Source organism: Nicotiana sylvestris, chromosome 4 (assembly GCF_000393655.2).
Source record: "Nicotiana sylvestris chromosome 4, ASM39365v2, whole genome shotgun sequence".
Taxonomy (NCBI): Eukaryota; Viridiplantae; Streptophyta; class Magnoliopsida; order Solanales; family Solanaceae; genus Nicotiana; species Nicotiana sylvestris.
In genome coordinates, this window is record NC_091060.1 from 147,038,532 (window position 1) to 147,055,050 (window position 16,519).

Consider the following 16,519-nt stretch of genomic DNA (forward strand, 5'->3'; position numbering starts at 1 on the left):
ACTTAGGAGTTGAGTCACTATTCCTAAATACATCCTACCCGTCCCTTAGCCCACATTACAACCATGAAAAGTCCTAATTGATTTTGGATCGAGCTAGCCTACATTAGTAGAGATTTACATTAAGGGCAAGCTTATGGTACCAATTGCATGCATGTGACCTCTTTTGTGAGAGTGAGTGATTTCCTTGATATATGTGAGTATATGGATTGAATGTGGTGGATTGAACTCAGTTTTTGTTGATGTAATTGTGAGGGCATATGATTCGTGACGGAAAAGCAAGTCTTGACTTCTGTATAGAGTACTTTGAGGAAGTGTGAATATTGCATGGCACTTGAGAGTCGACTTTGAGGCTAGGATTTTTCACTGCTAGGCGTAATACATATACATTGTTCTAGGTTTAATGCGTTAAGGGAAATGGTTGAGTGAAGGATTCTCTAGAGAGTATAGTTGATTGCTCGAGGACTAGCAATGAATTAAGTGTGGGGTGTTGATAATAGGCGAAATCTAGGTGATTTAGCTATTGTTTATGCTTCCGCTTGATTATATTCCAATGATATTATGGTTAATTGATGAAAAATAGGCTCTAATTGTGATATGTATACATTGCAGGATGAGGAGCCTATATGATGCTTTCAAGAGGATATTGGAATGATTTATGAGCAAGAACAACCCCTCGGAGTTGAGTGCGCGCAAGGACGAGATGAAAAAATGGACGAAATCAAGCTCCAGGTGCACGAAGAAACGCGCGAAGTCGCGCAGTAGTTCGTGCGTAAAAAAGGCCGAGGCAGAATCATGCGCGAAGAAACGCGCGAAATTATGCGCGAGCTTGCGCGTGTCCGGTCCGAAAAAACGTTATTTAGGGGTAAAATTGGAAATCTAGAGGGAAACCCACTTAACCTATATAAATTCAAGCTCGCCCAAGGTTAAAGTAGGAAGGGTTTTCATAGTTTAGTGTAAGAAATAGAGAGGCAAGAGGCAAGGAAGACGTTTTTGAGAGGAAAACACAAGCATAGAGCCGCCGTGGAGGCCGGAATTCATCGGGTTTCATCTTTCTTCCTCCAAACTTAGTAATTTTTATGTTTCTTTGTATGAGTTGTTGTTTTGCTACCATGTCTATGTGGAGCTAAACTTCACGTTCTAGGGTTGTGGTTCTTTCATGACTATTGTTATTCGGATATTGAGTTTGATTTCTTAGTTTATAATATTGGTTTATTTATTCAATCATGCACTTAATTATTTGATTGCTTGATCACCAATTGAATACTATCTACGAATCTTGAATTGAACTCGAAAAGTGGGAATTCTAGATTGCATTTAGGATTGAATAGAGCAAGTTCTTGAACCTGGGCATCGGGGAACGTATTCGCGGTTAGGATAGACATATACCTAATTGCCTTGCTTGGTTGATTTACAGGAATTATAAATGTGTTCTTGTTGATTCTAACTCCATAGACATATAGGCGTTAGGTTAGCTTGAATAGGCGAGTAAGAACTCGACAGATTCTTATGAGCAATATTAACCCTGTCAACCAATAAACTAGATAAATTAGTTAGTCAATTCAATAGAAGAATACAATAGGATTGTTAGAAAGCCCATAACCCTAGATCGTTCTCATTATATTGATATCATAAAAATCTGCTATCCTTTGGCTCAGAGTTCATTAGTTATTTTCTTTTTATTTTAATTAGTTTAGAATCAAATACTTCTAGGTTTAATTCTTGTATAGATAATTAGGATAGTCTAATTTAGTTAATAGTTAATCACAAGTCCTCGTGGGATCGACATCCGACTTTTGGTCACTTTATTACTTGACGACCGCGTATACTTGCGTGTGTGTTTTGGTCGCAACACCTATTAAGTGTACAAACACAAATGTGAAGCCTAAAACAGTTGCTTTACTTGCTTTATGGTGGGGCCGATATATTTGGAAAAAGAAGAAGAGAAAGCTGACTTTGAAAGATGATCTATACCTTCCACTTTTTGCATTATCAACAATAACTAAAGCAACCTCTAATTTTTCAGACAAGAACATGATTGGACAAGGTGGATTTGGATATGTTTACAAGGTAACATGTGAGTTTGTTATATGATATCACAGTAAAAACATCTTTAGCTCTCAATAATCAGTCAGCTACATGTTATGATATGATGTCATAGGGAATCCTGGAGGGAGAACAAGAAATAGCTATAAAGAGGCTCTTAAAATCTTCCTCGCAAGGAGTCAATGAGTTCAAGAATGAAGTTCATTGCATTTCCAAACTTCAGCATCGACATCTTGTGAAGCTTATAGGTTGCTGCGTTGAAGGAGAAGAAAAAATGCTGGTCTACGTGTCTACAACAGAGGCAGAGTACATGGCTATTACAGATGCTGTGAAAGAGGCAATTTGGCTTCAAGGATTGCTAAAGGAGCTTGGTGTTGAACAAAAAGGTATCACAATTTTTTGTGATAGTCAAAGTGCTATTCAATTAGCGAAGAACCAAGTTTATCATGCAAGGACGAAGCACATTGATGTTCGGTATCATTTCGTACGAGAAATCATAGAAGAAGGTGGAGTCACGGTGAAGAAAATTCATACTACAGAGAATCCTGCTGATATGCTGACAAAGGTGGTGACTGCGGTCAAGTTTCAACATTGTTTGGATTTGATCAACATTGTTGAACACTGAAGATTGAAGATGAAGACACAACCAAAATTTGTTATTGAGAGAGAATTGAAAATGTGGAATTTTGCCAAGGTGGAGATTTGTTGAAGTTTGGCAAAATGCCAAAGTCCCACATTGGTTGGGAGTTAAGTTTGGGGGGGATTTTTCCCCTATAAAAGAAGGCCTAATGTTTAGGATTGAAACACACCTCTCATTTGCCTTCTCATCTGTTTAAGGCATTTGTATCTTCTCTCTTTAGTATTATTTCACTTGTATTTTTGGAGTGAAATAAAATATTGGTTGTGTCCGAGGAGTAGGCAAAATTAGCCGAACCTCGTAAATTCTGGTGTTCCCTTTATTGTTGCTTTATTGTCTTATTTATTATTTGGTGGCTGTCATAATTTTTGGTATAGTAGTTGTGACTTATTCACACTATATACATTTGGCTTCCGCAACAATTGGTATCAGAGCCAAGGTACTGTCTAAGTATGCTCTGTGGTTGCAGCATAGTCTGATCTTCCACATCAGAAAAGATTTATCTTGGTAACTGAGTCAAGGTTCTGTCTGAGTATGCTCTGTGGTTGCAGCTTAGTCTGATCTTCCACACCAGAAAGGAAATAATCTTGATTTGTGTCGTCAGCTATTAAATAATATTTGTGTCAAAGATGAGAGACAATAAACAAGAAGAATCTACATCAAGTGTCAACAATACGTCATCATTGGCATCTTCGCTTATGACAAGAATTGTGTCAAATGCGAAATTTGCGGTCGAAATATTTTACGGGTCCGGACATTTTGGGATGTGGCAAGGCGAGGTTCTAGATGTCCTTTTTCAACAAGGGCTAGATCTGGCCATTGAAGAAAAGAAATCAGATGTTATTGGAGAAGAAGATTGGAAGATTCTCAACCGTGTTGCTTGCGGTACCATTCGATCCTACCTTGCTAGAGAGCAGAAATATCCATACACAAAGGAAACTTCTGCAAGTAGATTATGGAAAGCACTGGAGGATAAATTTTTGAAGAAAAATAGTCAAAATAAATTGTACATGAAGAAGAGATTGTTTCACTTCACCTATGTTCCTGGTACCACGATGAATGAACATATCACCAGTTTCAATAAGTTGGTCACAGATTTGCAAAATATGGATACAACTTATGATGATGGTGACTTGGCCTTGATGTTGTTGGCGTCACTTCCTGATGAGTACGAGCACCTTGAAACTACTCTACTCCATGGAAATGACGAAGTTTCTCTCAGAGAAGTTTGTTCGGCTTTGTACAGCTATGAACAAAGAAAGCGAGAAAAACAGAAGGGCGGAGAAGGAGAAGCACTATTTGTGAGGGGTCGTCCTCAAAGTCAAACGAGGACAAAGAAGGGAAGATCCAAGTCAAGATCCAGACCCAGCAAAAATGAATGTGCCTTTTGTCGAGAAAAAGGGCACTGGAAGAAAGACTGTCCGAAGTTGAAGAATAAGGCCAAACATAACAATGGAAAGGCCATTATGGATTCAAATGTAGCTGATTGTGATGATTCAGACTTCTCATTAGTTACAACAGAGTCATTAACATCATCAGACATATGGTTGATGGACTCGGCTTGTAGCCATCATATGTGTCCCAACAGGGACTGGTTTGTGGAATTTCAAGAAGGAGAATATGGAGTCATCCACACAGCGGATAACAGCCCTCTTACCTCATATGGCATTGGTTCAATACGATTAAGGAACCATGATGGAATGATCAGAACATTAACAGATGTTCGATATGTACCGGATTTGAAGAAGAATCTCATCTCTGTGGGAGCCCTGGAATCAAAAGGGTTCAAAATCATTGCAGAAAATGGAGTGATGAGAGTATGCTCCGGTGCACTAGTGGTAATGAAGGCTAATCGGAAGAATAATAATATGTACCGCTATCGTGGCAGTACAGTTATTGGGACAGCGACAGTGACATCCAGTGACGACAAAGAGGCAGAAGCAACCAAGCTATGGCACATGCGCTTGGGACATGCTGGAGGAAAATCCTTGAAAACTCTATCAGATCAAGGATTGTTAAAAGGAGTAAAGGCTTGCAACTTGGAGTTTTGTGAGCATTGTGTCAAAGGGAAACAGACAAGGGTTAAATTTGGTACAACGATCCATAATACTAAAGGCATTTTGGATTATGTACACTCTGATGTTTGGGGTCCTTCCAAAACACCTTCATTGGGTGGGAAGCACTATTTTGTAACCTTTGTTGATGATTTTTCCCGAAGAGTATGGGTGTATACAATGAAGAGCAAAGATGAAGTGTTGGGAATTTTTCTCAAATGGAAGACGATGGTGGAGAATCAGACAGGCAGGAGGATCAAGTGTATTCGCACAGACAATGGAGGTGAATACAAAAATGATCATTTCAATAAGGTATGTGAAAATGATGGCATCGTCCGACACTTCACTGTTAGACATACACCACAACAGAATGGAGTGGCAGAACGTATGAACCGGACCTTGCTGGAGAAGGTACGGTGTATGTTGTCCAATGCTGGCTTGGGCAAAGAATTTTGGGCTGAGGCAATTACATATGCATGCCACCTCATTAATCGTCTACCATCTGCTGCTATTGATGGCAAGACACCATTTGAAAAATGGTATGGAAAACCTGCTGTAGATTATAACTCTTTGCACGTGTTTGGCTCAACTGCATATTATCATGTGACGGAGTCAAAATTGGATCCAAGGGCAAAGAAGGCTATTTTTATGGGAATTACTTCTGGAGTCAAAGGATATCGCTTATGGTGTCCTATGACAAAGAAAGTAATATTCAGCAGGGATGTTACCTTTGATGAATCTGCTATGGTAAATAAGGTAACAGAAGACACCAAACAAAATAAAGGTGCTTCTAAGCAGGTGGAGTTTGAGGGAAAATTTATTTTTCCTACACAAGAAGCAGAGGAGGAAACAAATGAAGATTACCCTCTGGAAGGAGAGCCAGTAGAGGAGATTCCAACTCAGGAATCTCAACAACAACTTGAATCAATAGCAACCAGCAGGCCAAAAAGAACAATAACGAAACCTGTTCGTCTCATAGAGACGGTTGCTTGTGCAACCTCAATTGTAGCTGATGATGTTCCTACCACTTATAAAGATGCTGTCCAAAGTTCAGAAGAAGATAAGTGGAGGATTGCCATGAATGATGAAATACAGTCCCTTCATCAGAATCATACATGGAGATTGGCCAATCTCCCGAAGGGAAAGAAAGCAATTGGGTGCAAATGAGTATTTGCAAAGAAGGAAGGATTTCCTAACCAAGTAGATGTTCGCTACAAAGCAAGATTGGTGGCCAAAGGATATGCTCAAAAGGAGGGAATTGATTACAATGAAGTGTTTTCTCCAGTTGTAAAACATTCCTCCATTAGAATTATGTTGGCTTTGGTAGCACAATTGGATTTGGAACTAGTTCAGATGGATGTAAAAACTGCGTTTTTACATGGAAACTTGGAGGAGGAAATCTACATGACTCAGCCAGAAGGATTCAAAGTTGCTGGAAAAGAAAATATGGTGTGCAAACTTGAAAAATCGTTGTACGGATTGAAACAATCTTCTAGACAATGGTACAAGCGATTTGACGAGTTTATGTTGCGGCAAGGGTACAAGAGAAGCAAATACGATCATTGTGTGTATTTGCACAAGCTTAAAGATGGTTCCTTTGTATATCTTCTCCTATATGTTGATGATATGTTGATAGCTTCCAAGAATTTGGAAGAAATTGATAAGTTGAAGATTCAACTGAAGAAGGAGTTCGAGATGAAGGATTTGGGTGAGGCAAAGAAAATTCTTGGCATGGAGATAATTAGAGATAGACGTTCAAAGAAACTCTGTTTATCTCAAAAGGAATATTTGAAGAGAGTACTTCAACGTTTTGGCATAGATGACAAGACTAAGCCAGTTAGTACTCCACTTGCTTCCCATTTTAAGCTAAGTACTACTATGTCGCCAATGGATGAAGTTGAACGAAAGTATATGTCAAAGGTACCATACGCAAATGCTGTTGGTAGCTTGATGTATGCAATGGTTTGCACAAGGCCTGACATTTCACAAGCTGTTGGAGTTATTAGCAGATATATGCACAATCCAGGGAAGGAGCATTGGCAAGCTGTGAAGTGGATTCTACGGTATATTCATAATACTGTAGATGTCGGGTTAGTTTTTGAGCAGGAAGACAATCAGTCTGTAGTTGGATATTGTGACTCAGATTTTGCGGGTGATCTGGACAAACGAAGATCAACTACTGGTTATGTGTTTACTTTTGCAAAGGCACCAGTTAGTTGGAAGTCTACTTTGCAGTCAACAGTTGCTTTGTCTACAACAGAGGCAGAGTACATGGCTATTACAGAGGCTGTGAAGGAGGCAATTTGGCTTCAAGGATTGCTAAAGGAGCTTGGTGTTGAACAAAAAGGTATCACAATTTTTTGTGATAGTCAAAGTGCTATTCAATTAGCGAAGAACCAAGTTTATCATGCAAGGACGAAGCACATTGATGTTCGGTATCATTTTGTACGAGAAATCATAGAAGAAGGTGGAGTCACGGTGAAGAAAATTCATACTACGGAGAATCCTGCTGATATGCTGACAAAGGTGGTGACTGCGGTCAAGTTTCAACATTGTTTGGATTTGATCAACATTGTTGAACACTGAAGATTGAAGATGAAGACACAACCAAAATTTGTTACCGAGAGAAAATTGAAGATGTGGAATTTTGCCAAGGTGGAGATTTGTTGAATTATGTCAAATTTCCATCCCACATCGGTGGGTTAAGGAGTTGGTGGGAAACTTTTCCCCTATAAAAGAAGGCTTAATGTTTAGGATTTAAATACACCTCTCATTTGCCTTCTCATCTGTTTAAGGCATTTGTATCTTCTCTCTTTAGTATTATTTCACTTGTATTTTTGGAGTGAAATAAAATATTGGTTGTGTCCGAGGAGTAAGCAAAATTAGCCGAACCTCGTAAATTCTGGTGTTCCCTTTATTGTTGCTTTATTGTCTTATTTATTATTTGGTGGCTGTCATAATTTTTGGTATAGTAGTTGTGACTTATTCACACTATATACATTTGGCTTCCGCAACAATATGTGATGCAGTGGCTACATGTCCCCAGAGTATGTATGTCGTCCATGGTGTTTTCTCAATAAATCAGATGTTTTTAGCTTTGGCGTGTTAGCGCTAGAGATAATCAGTGGTCGTAGAAACAGAGCATTTTCCTATGAAAGTTCCGGTATTATAGTAGCAGTTACTTTGTCATTTTGTTTCTTATTTTCCGGCTGGGAAATTATATGGCAGTAGCCAAAAATCTAGAACAACCAAAATCCTCTGATAGATTAACCTGTAAGCGTTTCAACTATACATGTGAGAACATACTCTAACAAAAGGTTTCACCATTCATGGAACTATCATCTGTACAAAAACTCAATAACGTTCATCTTCCCATCTCTATGTGAGACAAGCGGAGAGAGATCCAGAAAGGAGAGAATAAAAAGTACAATCTAAATAACTTCTCAAAATCTTGCAAGCCCTAGGAGTTTTTAAGATTCATCTCCTGAGTATACTAAATGTCCCTATTCGAGATATCATCATGCCCTTCCTCCAAAAATATAGTTACAACAATCTCGATTAGCAATGTTGCTGCATGTATGCCCAGAAATTCCTCTGCTTGATTATGATTCTCCAATTTTCAACGTATGTTGAACCCATTAAGAAGGGTGATGGACAGGGATTTTTCCTATAACCAACACAAGAACATTTTTTGAAAGACATTCAAATTTTTAAAAATTGTTGCATAATAGTCATTTAGCAATTTGAACCTGGATTAATTTCTAGGTCTTCAAGCCTGCAGTTGTTATGACTTGGGGGAACAGGATCACCGAGCATGAGGGAACTGGATTTGAACTGAGTATAAGCTGATGTGAGTTTTTGGTGGATCTCTTTCATCTTCCCATTTTGCTCATCTTGCCGATCCATTTCAATGAGGATCTGCGGAAATGAACACCTGGGATAAGAGGCATATAACAGAAAATATTTGTAAATCGAACATAGCAATTAAATATACCTGAGCAGGAATGTGCTTGAATAATGGTTGAAACCTCTGTCTGCAATACTCATTGAAAAGGAGTGTCAAGATTATCAGCGGAATTACGAAGCTTGATGCCACTGTAGACTTTTTTAGTCCAAAGACTGCCATGGCTATAATTTGCATCAGCACCATTGAGAAAATTGTTGTGTTGTGGACAATAGGCCAATAGGTTCCCCCAGTTTGATATTTTGTTACATATACATTGAGGATCTGAAAATTTTGGTAAAATTGGTGTCACTAACACAGGCTACAAGTGTGGATGCCAAGAAAAAGCTTATTGAAGTGCATAACTGCATATAAGCACATAGATGTTCAGGTTATAATACTAAAAATAGCACAATATGTTAATAAAGAAACCCCCCCCCCCCCCCCCCGCCCCCGGATGACGTTCCTTTCTTTTTTAACCATTCAAGACAACATTCACTTTCTTTAGTAGAAGAGTCCTTTTAGACATCATTTACAATTCATGTCATATAAACTTCTTTCGTTTTTGCAATCCCGAAAAACCAAATGTAACTTGTGCTCTTTGTGCTTCCCTCACTTTAATATTCCACTAGGGAATAAGAAGTGTAATGGTTCTGAGATCCATCATGCACCAATTTTTGAGTTGGTCGAACCTTCAAAAGGTGTAGCCAAATGCTTACCTCTTTATGTTTACTCATTCCAACAAGTGCAAATCTGGTATAAGCAAGCCATTTTACACATTTTTTCATGAATCTACATTTCCTAACAGTCAAAGCAACAGATCCTTGGTTATGACTATCACATTAACAACCAAGTAGGATCCTTTCGTCACTTTAAACACCACAAATTTGTTGTCACGGAATTCCAAGAACATTGGCGATGAACTAGATCTAATACTCCAAGATAATCAATGAAGCTTCTTTCTAGTACATTATCTGTTCATGATATTTTTTGCATGTTTATTTCAAGCAGATCTAATATAAGGTTGAATAACCATCTCGAAATACTGAAAGGCCAAAGCAAAACAACCGGGGTACTAAATGCCCAGAGGTAATACCACTTTGGAACCAAATTTGATTGTGTGGATATAACTTGGTAATCATATTTTTAATGTCTCATGTTTTTTTTTTTTTTTTTTTTGAATTTTCTATCCAACTGCACATAATTGTCTGGTGCAACCATAAAAACTTTAGACAAATCTATTCAATCCAGCTACAACAGCACAATTCAAATGCTGCTAGCATCTCCAAAAGGTATCACTTTTCATCAATTTCACGCAAATGAAATATGAGAGAGGTGAACAATTTAGAAGAGAGAAGCAAGACTTTCAAAATATAAAAGCAAGAACATGTATCTTGAGTAACCTGCCCCTACATAATCCAGACACAGCTTGATTTCTTTTTTTTAAGATCCTACCTATACGTTTCATCTGTTAAAATAAAAGCAAATTGGACAAATAAAAGGAGATTTAGATTAAATGGGATAATTCAGAAGGGAGTGCTTACCTGATTACGGTATACAAGGTAGGCAAGGGAAAGATAAACCAGCAAGAATGGCAGTATCAAAGGAGACAATGTGGAATACACAAAGCCAAAAAGCCCAAATAGAAGGATCCTTGGAACTTCTGTATGGTATGGAAAAGTCAATGTGCCGTATGTAGAGACATCCTTGTTTCTGAGAACAAATCTATAGAATAAGTTGCAGAGTAGACCAAATGGTTGCATGAGTTCACATGATAGACTTGCCCAGCCTGATGTCAAAACATAAGTCATAAAAAAGGTGGCCTGCAAAAAAATATATTAATCATCACAATTGGTGAATTCTTCAAGTCACAAGGTGAAGGTTAGGAGATCAAAAATAGACCACTTCATTGTGAAGGGAAAGTACTCAATAAGGAAATGTAAACAAAAGGGAAAAAGAGAAATTAGGTATAGTTTTTCCAGGGTCTCCCATTTCCTAATTGGACAGCTTAGAGGCAGTGATGACACATTATGCTCTGCAGTTTTTGTTTTAATTCCTCTAACATTCTCTTCACAAGTTGGACTAATAGCAGTTTCTGCCCTTTATCATATCTAATTTTAGATATAGGAAATAGGACATGTATTTTCCACAAAGGACTAGTACCTTCTCACCCCATTAATCTTGAATGAAGTGTGGTCCAACTGAGAAGCGACTTTCTCCTACCACGACATTAATAAATAATAACTACACTAAAGAAGACTAGCTCTAGCGTCCGTCAACCAATAAAATGGCTAAACTTAAACCTAGTATTAGCGTTATTGCTTTCTCTAAGGAAGCATTATAGAAACATGATGAATTCCTAAAATCAAATATTTGTCGATTTAATATTTGAGGATTGAGATAACAAGGTACGGCGAAGGGAAAGCAGGTAAACACACATATACACATAAAGGAGGCAGGTTACCGTTGATGGTACTGCCATTGCAAGTAGGTTTTTTACATCCTTAAAAAACTTAGAGAACCTCTCGATCACAGACCCCGAGAGGATGTTACCAAAGAAAACATTCCAGATGAAGAAACACAAAACTTTTATGCAAGCACTCCTCTTCCTGTCACTACGAGAGATAGAGCCTTCCATTGTAGAAAATAACAACATTATTGGAGGAACCATGTACATAAATATTATTAACACGACACTTGGTAGATATCCCGTAGCCAGCTGACTCATTGCTTTCCTGCAAGAAAGAAAAGGAAAAGGAAAAGGATAGCCATGTTGCCCATGGATGTAGCTCAGACTTAACAAACCTGTAGGAATAAATTTGATCTCTAGTCTCAAGGTTAATACAGAGAATGAAAAGACACATCAAAGTTAGTAGCTAAACAAAAACAGTGCAAAGACTGAGGAAGGTGGTAAATCATTTTGGAAAAAAAAGGTCAACCTTGAGTCAAGAAACGGAATTTATTTCTCATATGTGTTTTTGTGTATGTGTGTGTATGAATGGTCAATACCTGTACTCTGTGAAAAAAAGATTTGCTATGGTAAAATCTTTAAACATAGAAAATTAGGGCTATATTTTACCAAAATGGGCAGTGACAGGACTACCTCTGTAAAATTCCTCTAAGAAATGGAAATGTCTTCTGAAGCTTGTCGAGGTGAACAAGACCTTGTGTTAATGAAACAGGCACAATGAAAAATGCCACCAAAGCCATCGAGGCCACAAGAATAGCTATTTTGCGGATCCAAAGGAGTCTATACGGGACACAAATGTTTGACCAATACATATCGTCTGGTTCTGGAGAAAGATCTGTGACCCATGACATGGGATTTCGAGATTGAAGACCCTGAGAAGCAACCAAAGCAGCATAGCGATTCCTGAAAAAAACTAAAGCAGCTGCAGACTCCTGCAGGAATAATTTGCATATTCATTTCACCTCTTATTTTGGCTAGGGTACCGAAACATGCAGCTAATTCAAAATTTTCAAGACAAAACAGTCGAGCACAAAGAAGCAATCTCTAGTATATGACACTCTAATCTCTTTACTAGTTAAATTCAGGATAAGTAACTTAGTACTGTTTTTCCCTTTGAAGATTAAGCAAACCGAGAACTATGCAGTGAAGTAACCTTTACCAAGCTGCATGAGAACTAAGAAGTTGATAGTGCTGCACATCTGAAGCCTCAAATGAACCCAGATATATAATCCGAAGAAGGTAAAGTTCCTCCTATGGCGTATTGAAGCTTCTTCTCTAAAGATGCTATGACTTTTTCTAGCAATCAGTGTTAGTCATGACAATCATCTTATTTGCAAGAATAAAGGAATCAATTAAGTACCTTTTTCCTCAAATCTGAACCGTCAAAATCACTTCTTCCTTTGTCAGTTTCCGCCTCCATGGGAAGCATACTAAATGATGCTGTTGTTCCACAAAGGCCACATCTCATGGAACTTGATCCACAATGTAGTTCCCTAGGTGTCAGTTTCAGCATCTTGCACATCTTCCCTGCATCAGTCTGCAGTCAAGCAACATGTGGCACATTAACAACCAGAAGAAATAAATAAAGAGCACGAATAATGTCAAACCACTAGTGCAAGCAGAAGTCTTCATCAAGATCAAGATAATTTACTTTATTTAGTTCACATAAATATGATTACTCGAGTAGTAGTTCTTTTAAACTAGGGCCATGGAAACTCATAGGAGTTGGCATTACACTAAATAACCTAGACCCTGTCAATAATCGCAGAGAGTGCATTATTCAAGAAGAAAAATTAGATACTATTCCTGAGGCTTCGAGCACCTTATGTCTACCATGAAGATAACTATCTCTACATTTCTAAGGAGAATTACTAGTTTTCATTGTGGAAGATAAATTGCCAGCATCAAAAACTAACTCTTTTTGCAGTTAAGTTTTTCAGTATCATGAACTGCAGTTTCAAAACCATTTTGAGCTTATACATATCAAGGATGCTACAAGAAAAGAAAAATTTAAACATCTTCATCCTTATTTACAAACATCTACAGAAAAGTAATACATAGCACCTGGTACAAACTCGAAGCCATTTTCTCACCACTATGGCCTTACAAAGTGAAAATTTTCAACTCATATTAATATTTAGTTGGAACCAGAAGAGGATAATAGATGTGGTACAGAAGAGAAACTTCAAAGCCACATCAAGATTTCCATAGATGCAAGGGATAAATTTCCATAGTGAGTCTACCAAAAAGGAGTGAATACCCACCACCAGTTTCTGAACAGAGCCAGATCGATAAACGATTTGATGAGATAAATAACTTGATGCATAGAAATTTGTGAAGAATCTTGTCACTGTTCCACTGTATGATTCTTGTCGTGACCATGGGATGGCACGAACAAGAACTGTGAAGTAACTTGGGTTGGAAACAGATGAAGTAAAGTAAGCCAGCCTCATCCTTGAAATACTTTTGTACTCCTAAAAGCAAGTGAAGACCTTTTATGAAAAAAGAACCGACATACATATATACATGCTATCGCATAGTACTAAGGATCAAGTATGAAATACATACATTTTTAAAGAAAAGCAGAAAATGAAAATTAACTGCGATTTCTTACAAGGTAAAGAAGAAAACAAGCACAGCACGATATGAGGTACAGCGCAAAGCAGTGAGCCCAAAGCCTGAAGAAGATGAAAGGCAATGTAGGTAAATCTGAACCGGGATTAAAATGGGCCAACAGATTAGAAAACTACGTTTTTCTATAAGATAAAATTAAAGAATCAGGAAACTACCTTCTACATATGCTTCCCTGGTCAACTTACAACACACAATCTATTTAGTAATACTTTCTCTATTCTCAGTAAGATTAACTTCAGGATTACTTAAATAAGTTTCAAAAATGAAAAGAAGACAGAACAAGACATTTGCAGACACTTCAATAAATAACAAGCTTATAGTTCTCATTGTATTTCCAAAATGTGAGTAAAAGAGCCTTTTGCGACATTTATCTAAAGTATGTCCATTGATAAGAGAATAGATTAGTCAACTGCATTTAAATCATTATCAGCACTTTTGTACACGTTTCATACCATCTTGACCCTTCCTCAACATTCACAATGGTGAATACCTCCAATGTCTCAGCTGGAATTTGGTGACGTTGCATCTCTTTTCCAAAATAATTAAGTGGGAGCACAAGGAAATTGCATACGATAGCTGCAATGGAGAATATTCGGAAACTGTCCACAATAAGCAGCAGGAGAGTAAGTCTACTGCAATGGAGCAATGGTTCATAGATATAACAAAGTGCAATAGAAAGGTGGTTCTTCAAGATGAACTTAAACACTGTTGGCGGTGATACAAAAGCCAAGGTAAAAATAATTATCAAGAGAATGAGGTTGAACAACAAAATACTAAGCAGAGATATAAATGTTTAACCGTACTTTCTTTTACAAGTAACATTTATCATGACTTCTACAGGCAATGAGCCAAAAAGTGCAATGTGCTATTCGATATATTCACAAAAAGTATAACTAAGCTTCTTTGGTCACTACATTCTCATAATAGCACACAAATGCATGACTCACTTTGCAGAAGCTACACAGGTCCACTATCACCAGGAAAGACAATCAAAATCACTTAAATATCACATATATATTTGGCCATCCTTACAGTTGTTTAAGCCATCACTAATGACCAGAACACAGATTCCCTTTTGTTTTTGTTAATTTTTCCTTTACGATGCTCCCCAATGAAATCCAATCATCCACCCTTCTAAAGGGATAATGACAGGGCAATTAGAGTAAGCCCTGACTGCTATTTTTGCAATAGGTAAGCAACTTCCCACTAGACAATACAGAAAAATGAATTATGCATATATACTAATCGTCCATGAAAAAATATGCAAGTTCCTTTACTAGAAATTATATGCTTGGTGAAATTTTCCCTACATGATGAAAATGGGAGAAAATTGGGTAAAAGCTATTTTAGACTAATTCATTAAAATTAGTATCAGAAGTTAAATTGACTTTTCTTGAACATTAGAAAATCTAACAACTAAAAAAGTGCTGAAAATTCCAATTTCACCTGAAAACAATCATCCGCACAAATACTACTGCATCCAATCCCCCAGTAGCACTTATTTCTTCATCAGATGTCTCCCATGCCTTGAGGATCCAACTTGGAGAAGGTACAAATCGATCAAAGCGAAAGGCATCCTGTTGTCTTGCTCGTACTTGAGCAATCTTCGCGCCAAAGTAAACATTTACAAAGCTCGGTTGTTTCCTTAAAACCGAATACAAGGAGAACAACACTACACACACTGCAGTATTGACGCCAGCAGAAGTCAACAGAGCAGCTAGCTTCATCTCCGCCCCCAAATATTTTCACAACCTCACTAATTAAGACATGTCATCACTGCTTCCTTCCTTTAAAGATTGGAAAGATCTGGAAACCACAGCAAGTTTGGTGTATTAAGGTCAAGAAACTGCAAAAGTGAAAATCATAGTGAAGGATTCATTTGATACAGTGAATAACTAAAGCAGTTTTCAGTCAAGTAATTATCTGGTGATAACCAGCTAATAAATTGTACAATACACCCAAAAAAAGAAGAATGCGAAAAAGATAAAAAATGTAACATTGATACTAAAACTAGCAAAGTAAGAAGTTACGTAGGAAAAGCTTTAGCCTTGCAAACATGCTCATTTGAAATATCCCCTGACACTACGCGTTCTACCTAGCATACAGAAGTCTACTTAAGTTCATTTAATCCAGTGGCTGCACGAGCCTATGTAACATGCACAGCCCGCTGAATAAATCCAATTATAACCAAAATTAAGTTAAAAATAAAAGCTTTACGGTTAAGGTAACTCCTAATTCCATCTTCTTCACAATAATCAGTTTGTGCAAAAAACACTTTTGCATATCAGTTTCCAAGGAGATCAATTCAGAGGCAATAAAGTATTTTGAAACAGCAAAACACCATAATTCATCACATTGAGTCCGTTACTACTAAAAACAATGGTAAAAAAAAACGTACATCAAAACGTTGCCGAAGCAGATTCTAACAAAAATCCGATTAAAAATCAGAAAAACATGAAAGGTTACCAGAAAATCTAATAATCACCTGAAAATTGCAAAACGTTATTTCTTATTTCAGAATGACGAATCTGAACGCAAAAAAAAAAGTATGAAAAAGCGATGAATGCTTGAAGCAACAAAATAGTGATTGCTTGAAACAGAAAGAAACCCTAGAAAGTTCATTGTTCCGTTTTTTGAAGTTGCATTAGGACTTGGGAGAGGAGAGAAGAAGGATCGAATGGGCTCTAATTTTTCGGAAGAAGGAAACAGTGCCAGATAAGAAAGGCGCGTCGATTGCG

General features: G+C 37.5%; 1 protein-coding gene across 2 annotated transcripts; it reads right to left on the reverse strand.

Annotated features, from left to right (window-relative positions):
- Window positions 1-8,042: 8,042 nt before the first annotated feature.
- LOC104244122 (CSC1-like protein RXW8) lies at window positions 8,043-16,519 on the reverse strand. 2 transcript variants are annotated; one of them, XM_009799444.2, is made up of 12 exons: window positions 16,267-16,519; window positions 15,228-15,587; window positions 14,234-14,380; window positions 13,762-13,825; window positions 13,412-13,621; window positions 12,508-12,684; window positions 11,781-12,079; window positions 11,142-11,412; window positions 10,222-10,500; window positions 8,729-8,962; window positions 8,484-8,652; window positions 8,043-8,401 (listed from the first exon to the last, which is right to left on the reverse strand). In XM_009799444.2, the coding sequence occupies exons 2-12, from the start codon at window positions 15,506-15,508 to the stop codon at window positions 8,373-8,375; spliced, it is 2,160 nt and encodes a 719-aa protein (XP_009797746.1). In that variant the 5' UTR covers window positions 15,509-15,587; window positions 16,267-16,519; the 3' UTR covers window positions 8,043-8,372. The 2 variants fall into 2 exon arrangements, with proteins under 2 accessions (XP_009797746.1, XP_009797747.1); XM_009799445.2 differs by having other exon boundaries at window positions 15,228-15,627.

Coding starts and splice junctions, on each gene's coding strand:
- LOC104244122 (XM_009799444.2), bottom strand. CDS start 15,508: ATGAAGCTAGCTGCTCTGTTGACTTCTGCTGGCGTCAATACTGCAGTG. Junction 10,501..11,141: donor CAATGGCAGTACCATCAACG/GTAACCTGCCTC, acceptor ATTTTTTTGCAG/GCCACCTTTTTTATGACTTA. Junction 8,402..8,483: donor AGACCTAGAAATTAATCCAG/GTTCAAATTGCT, acceptor TGTTGGTTATAG/GAAAAATCCCTGTCCATCAC.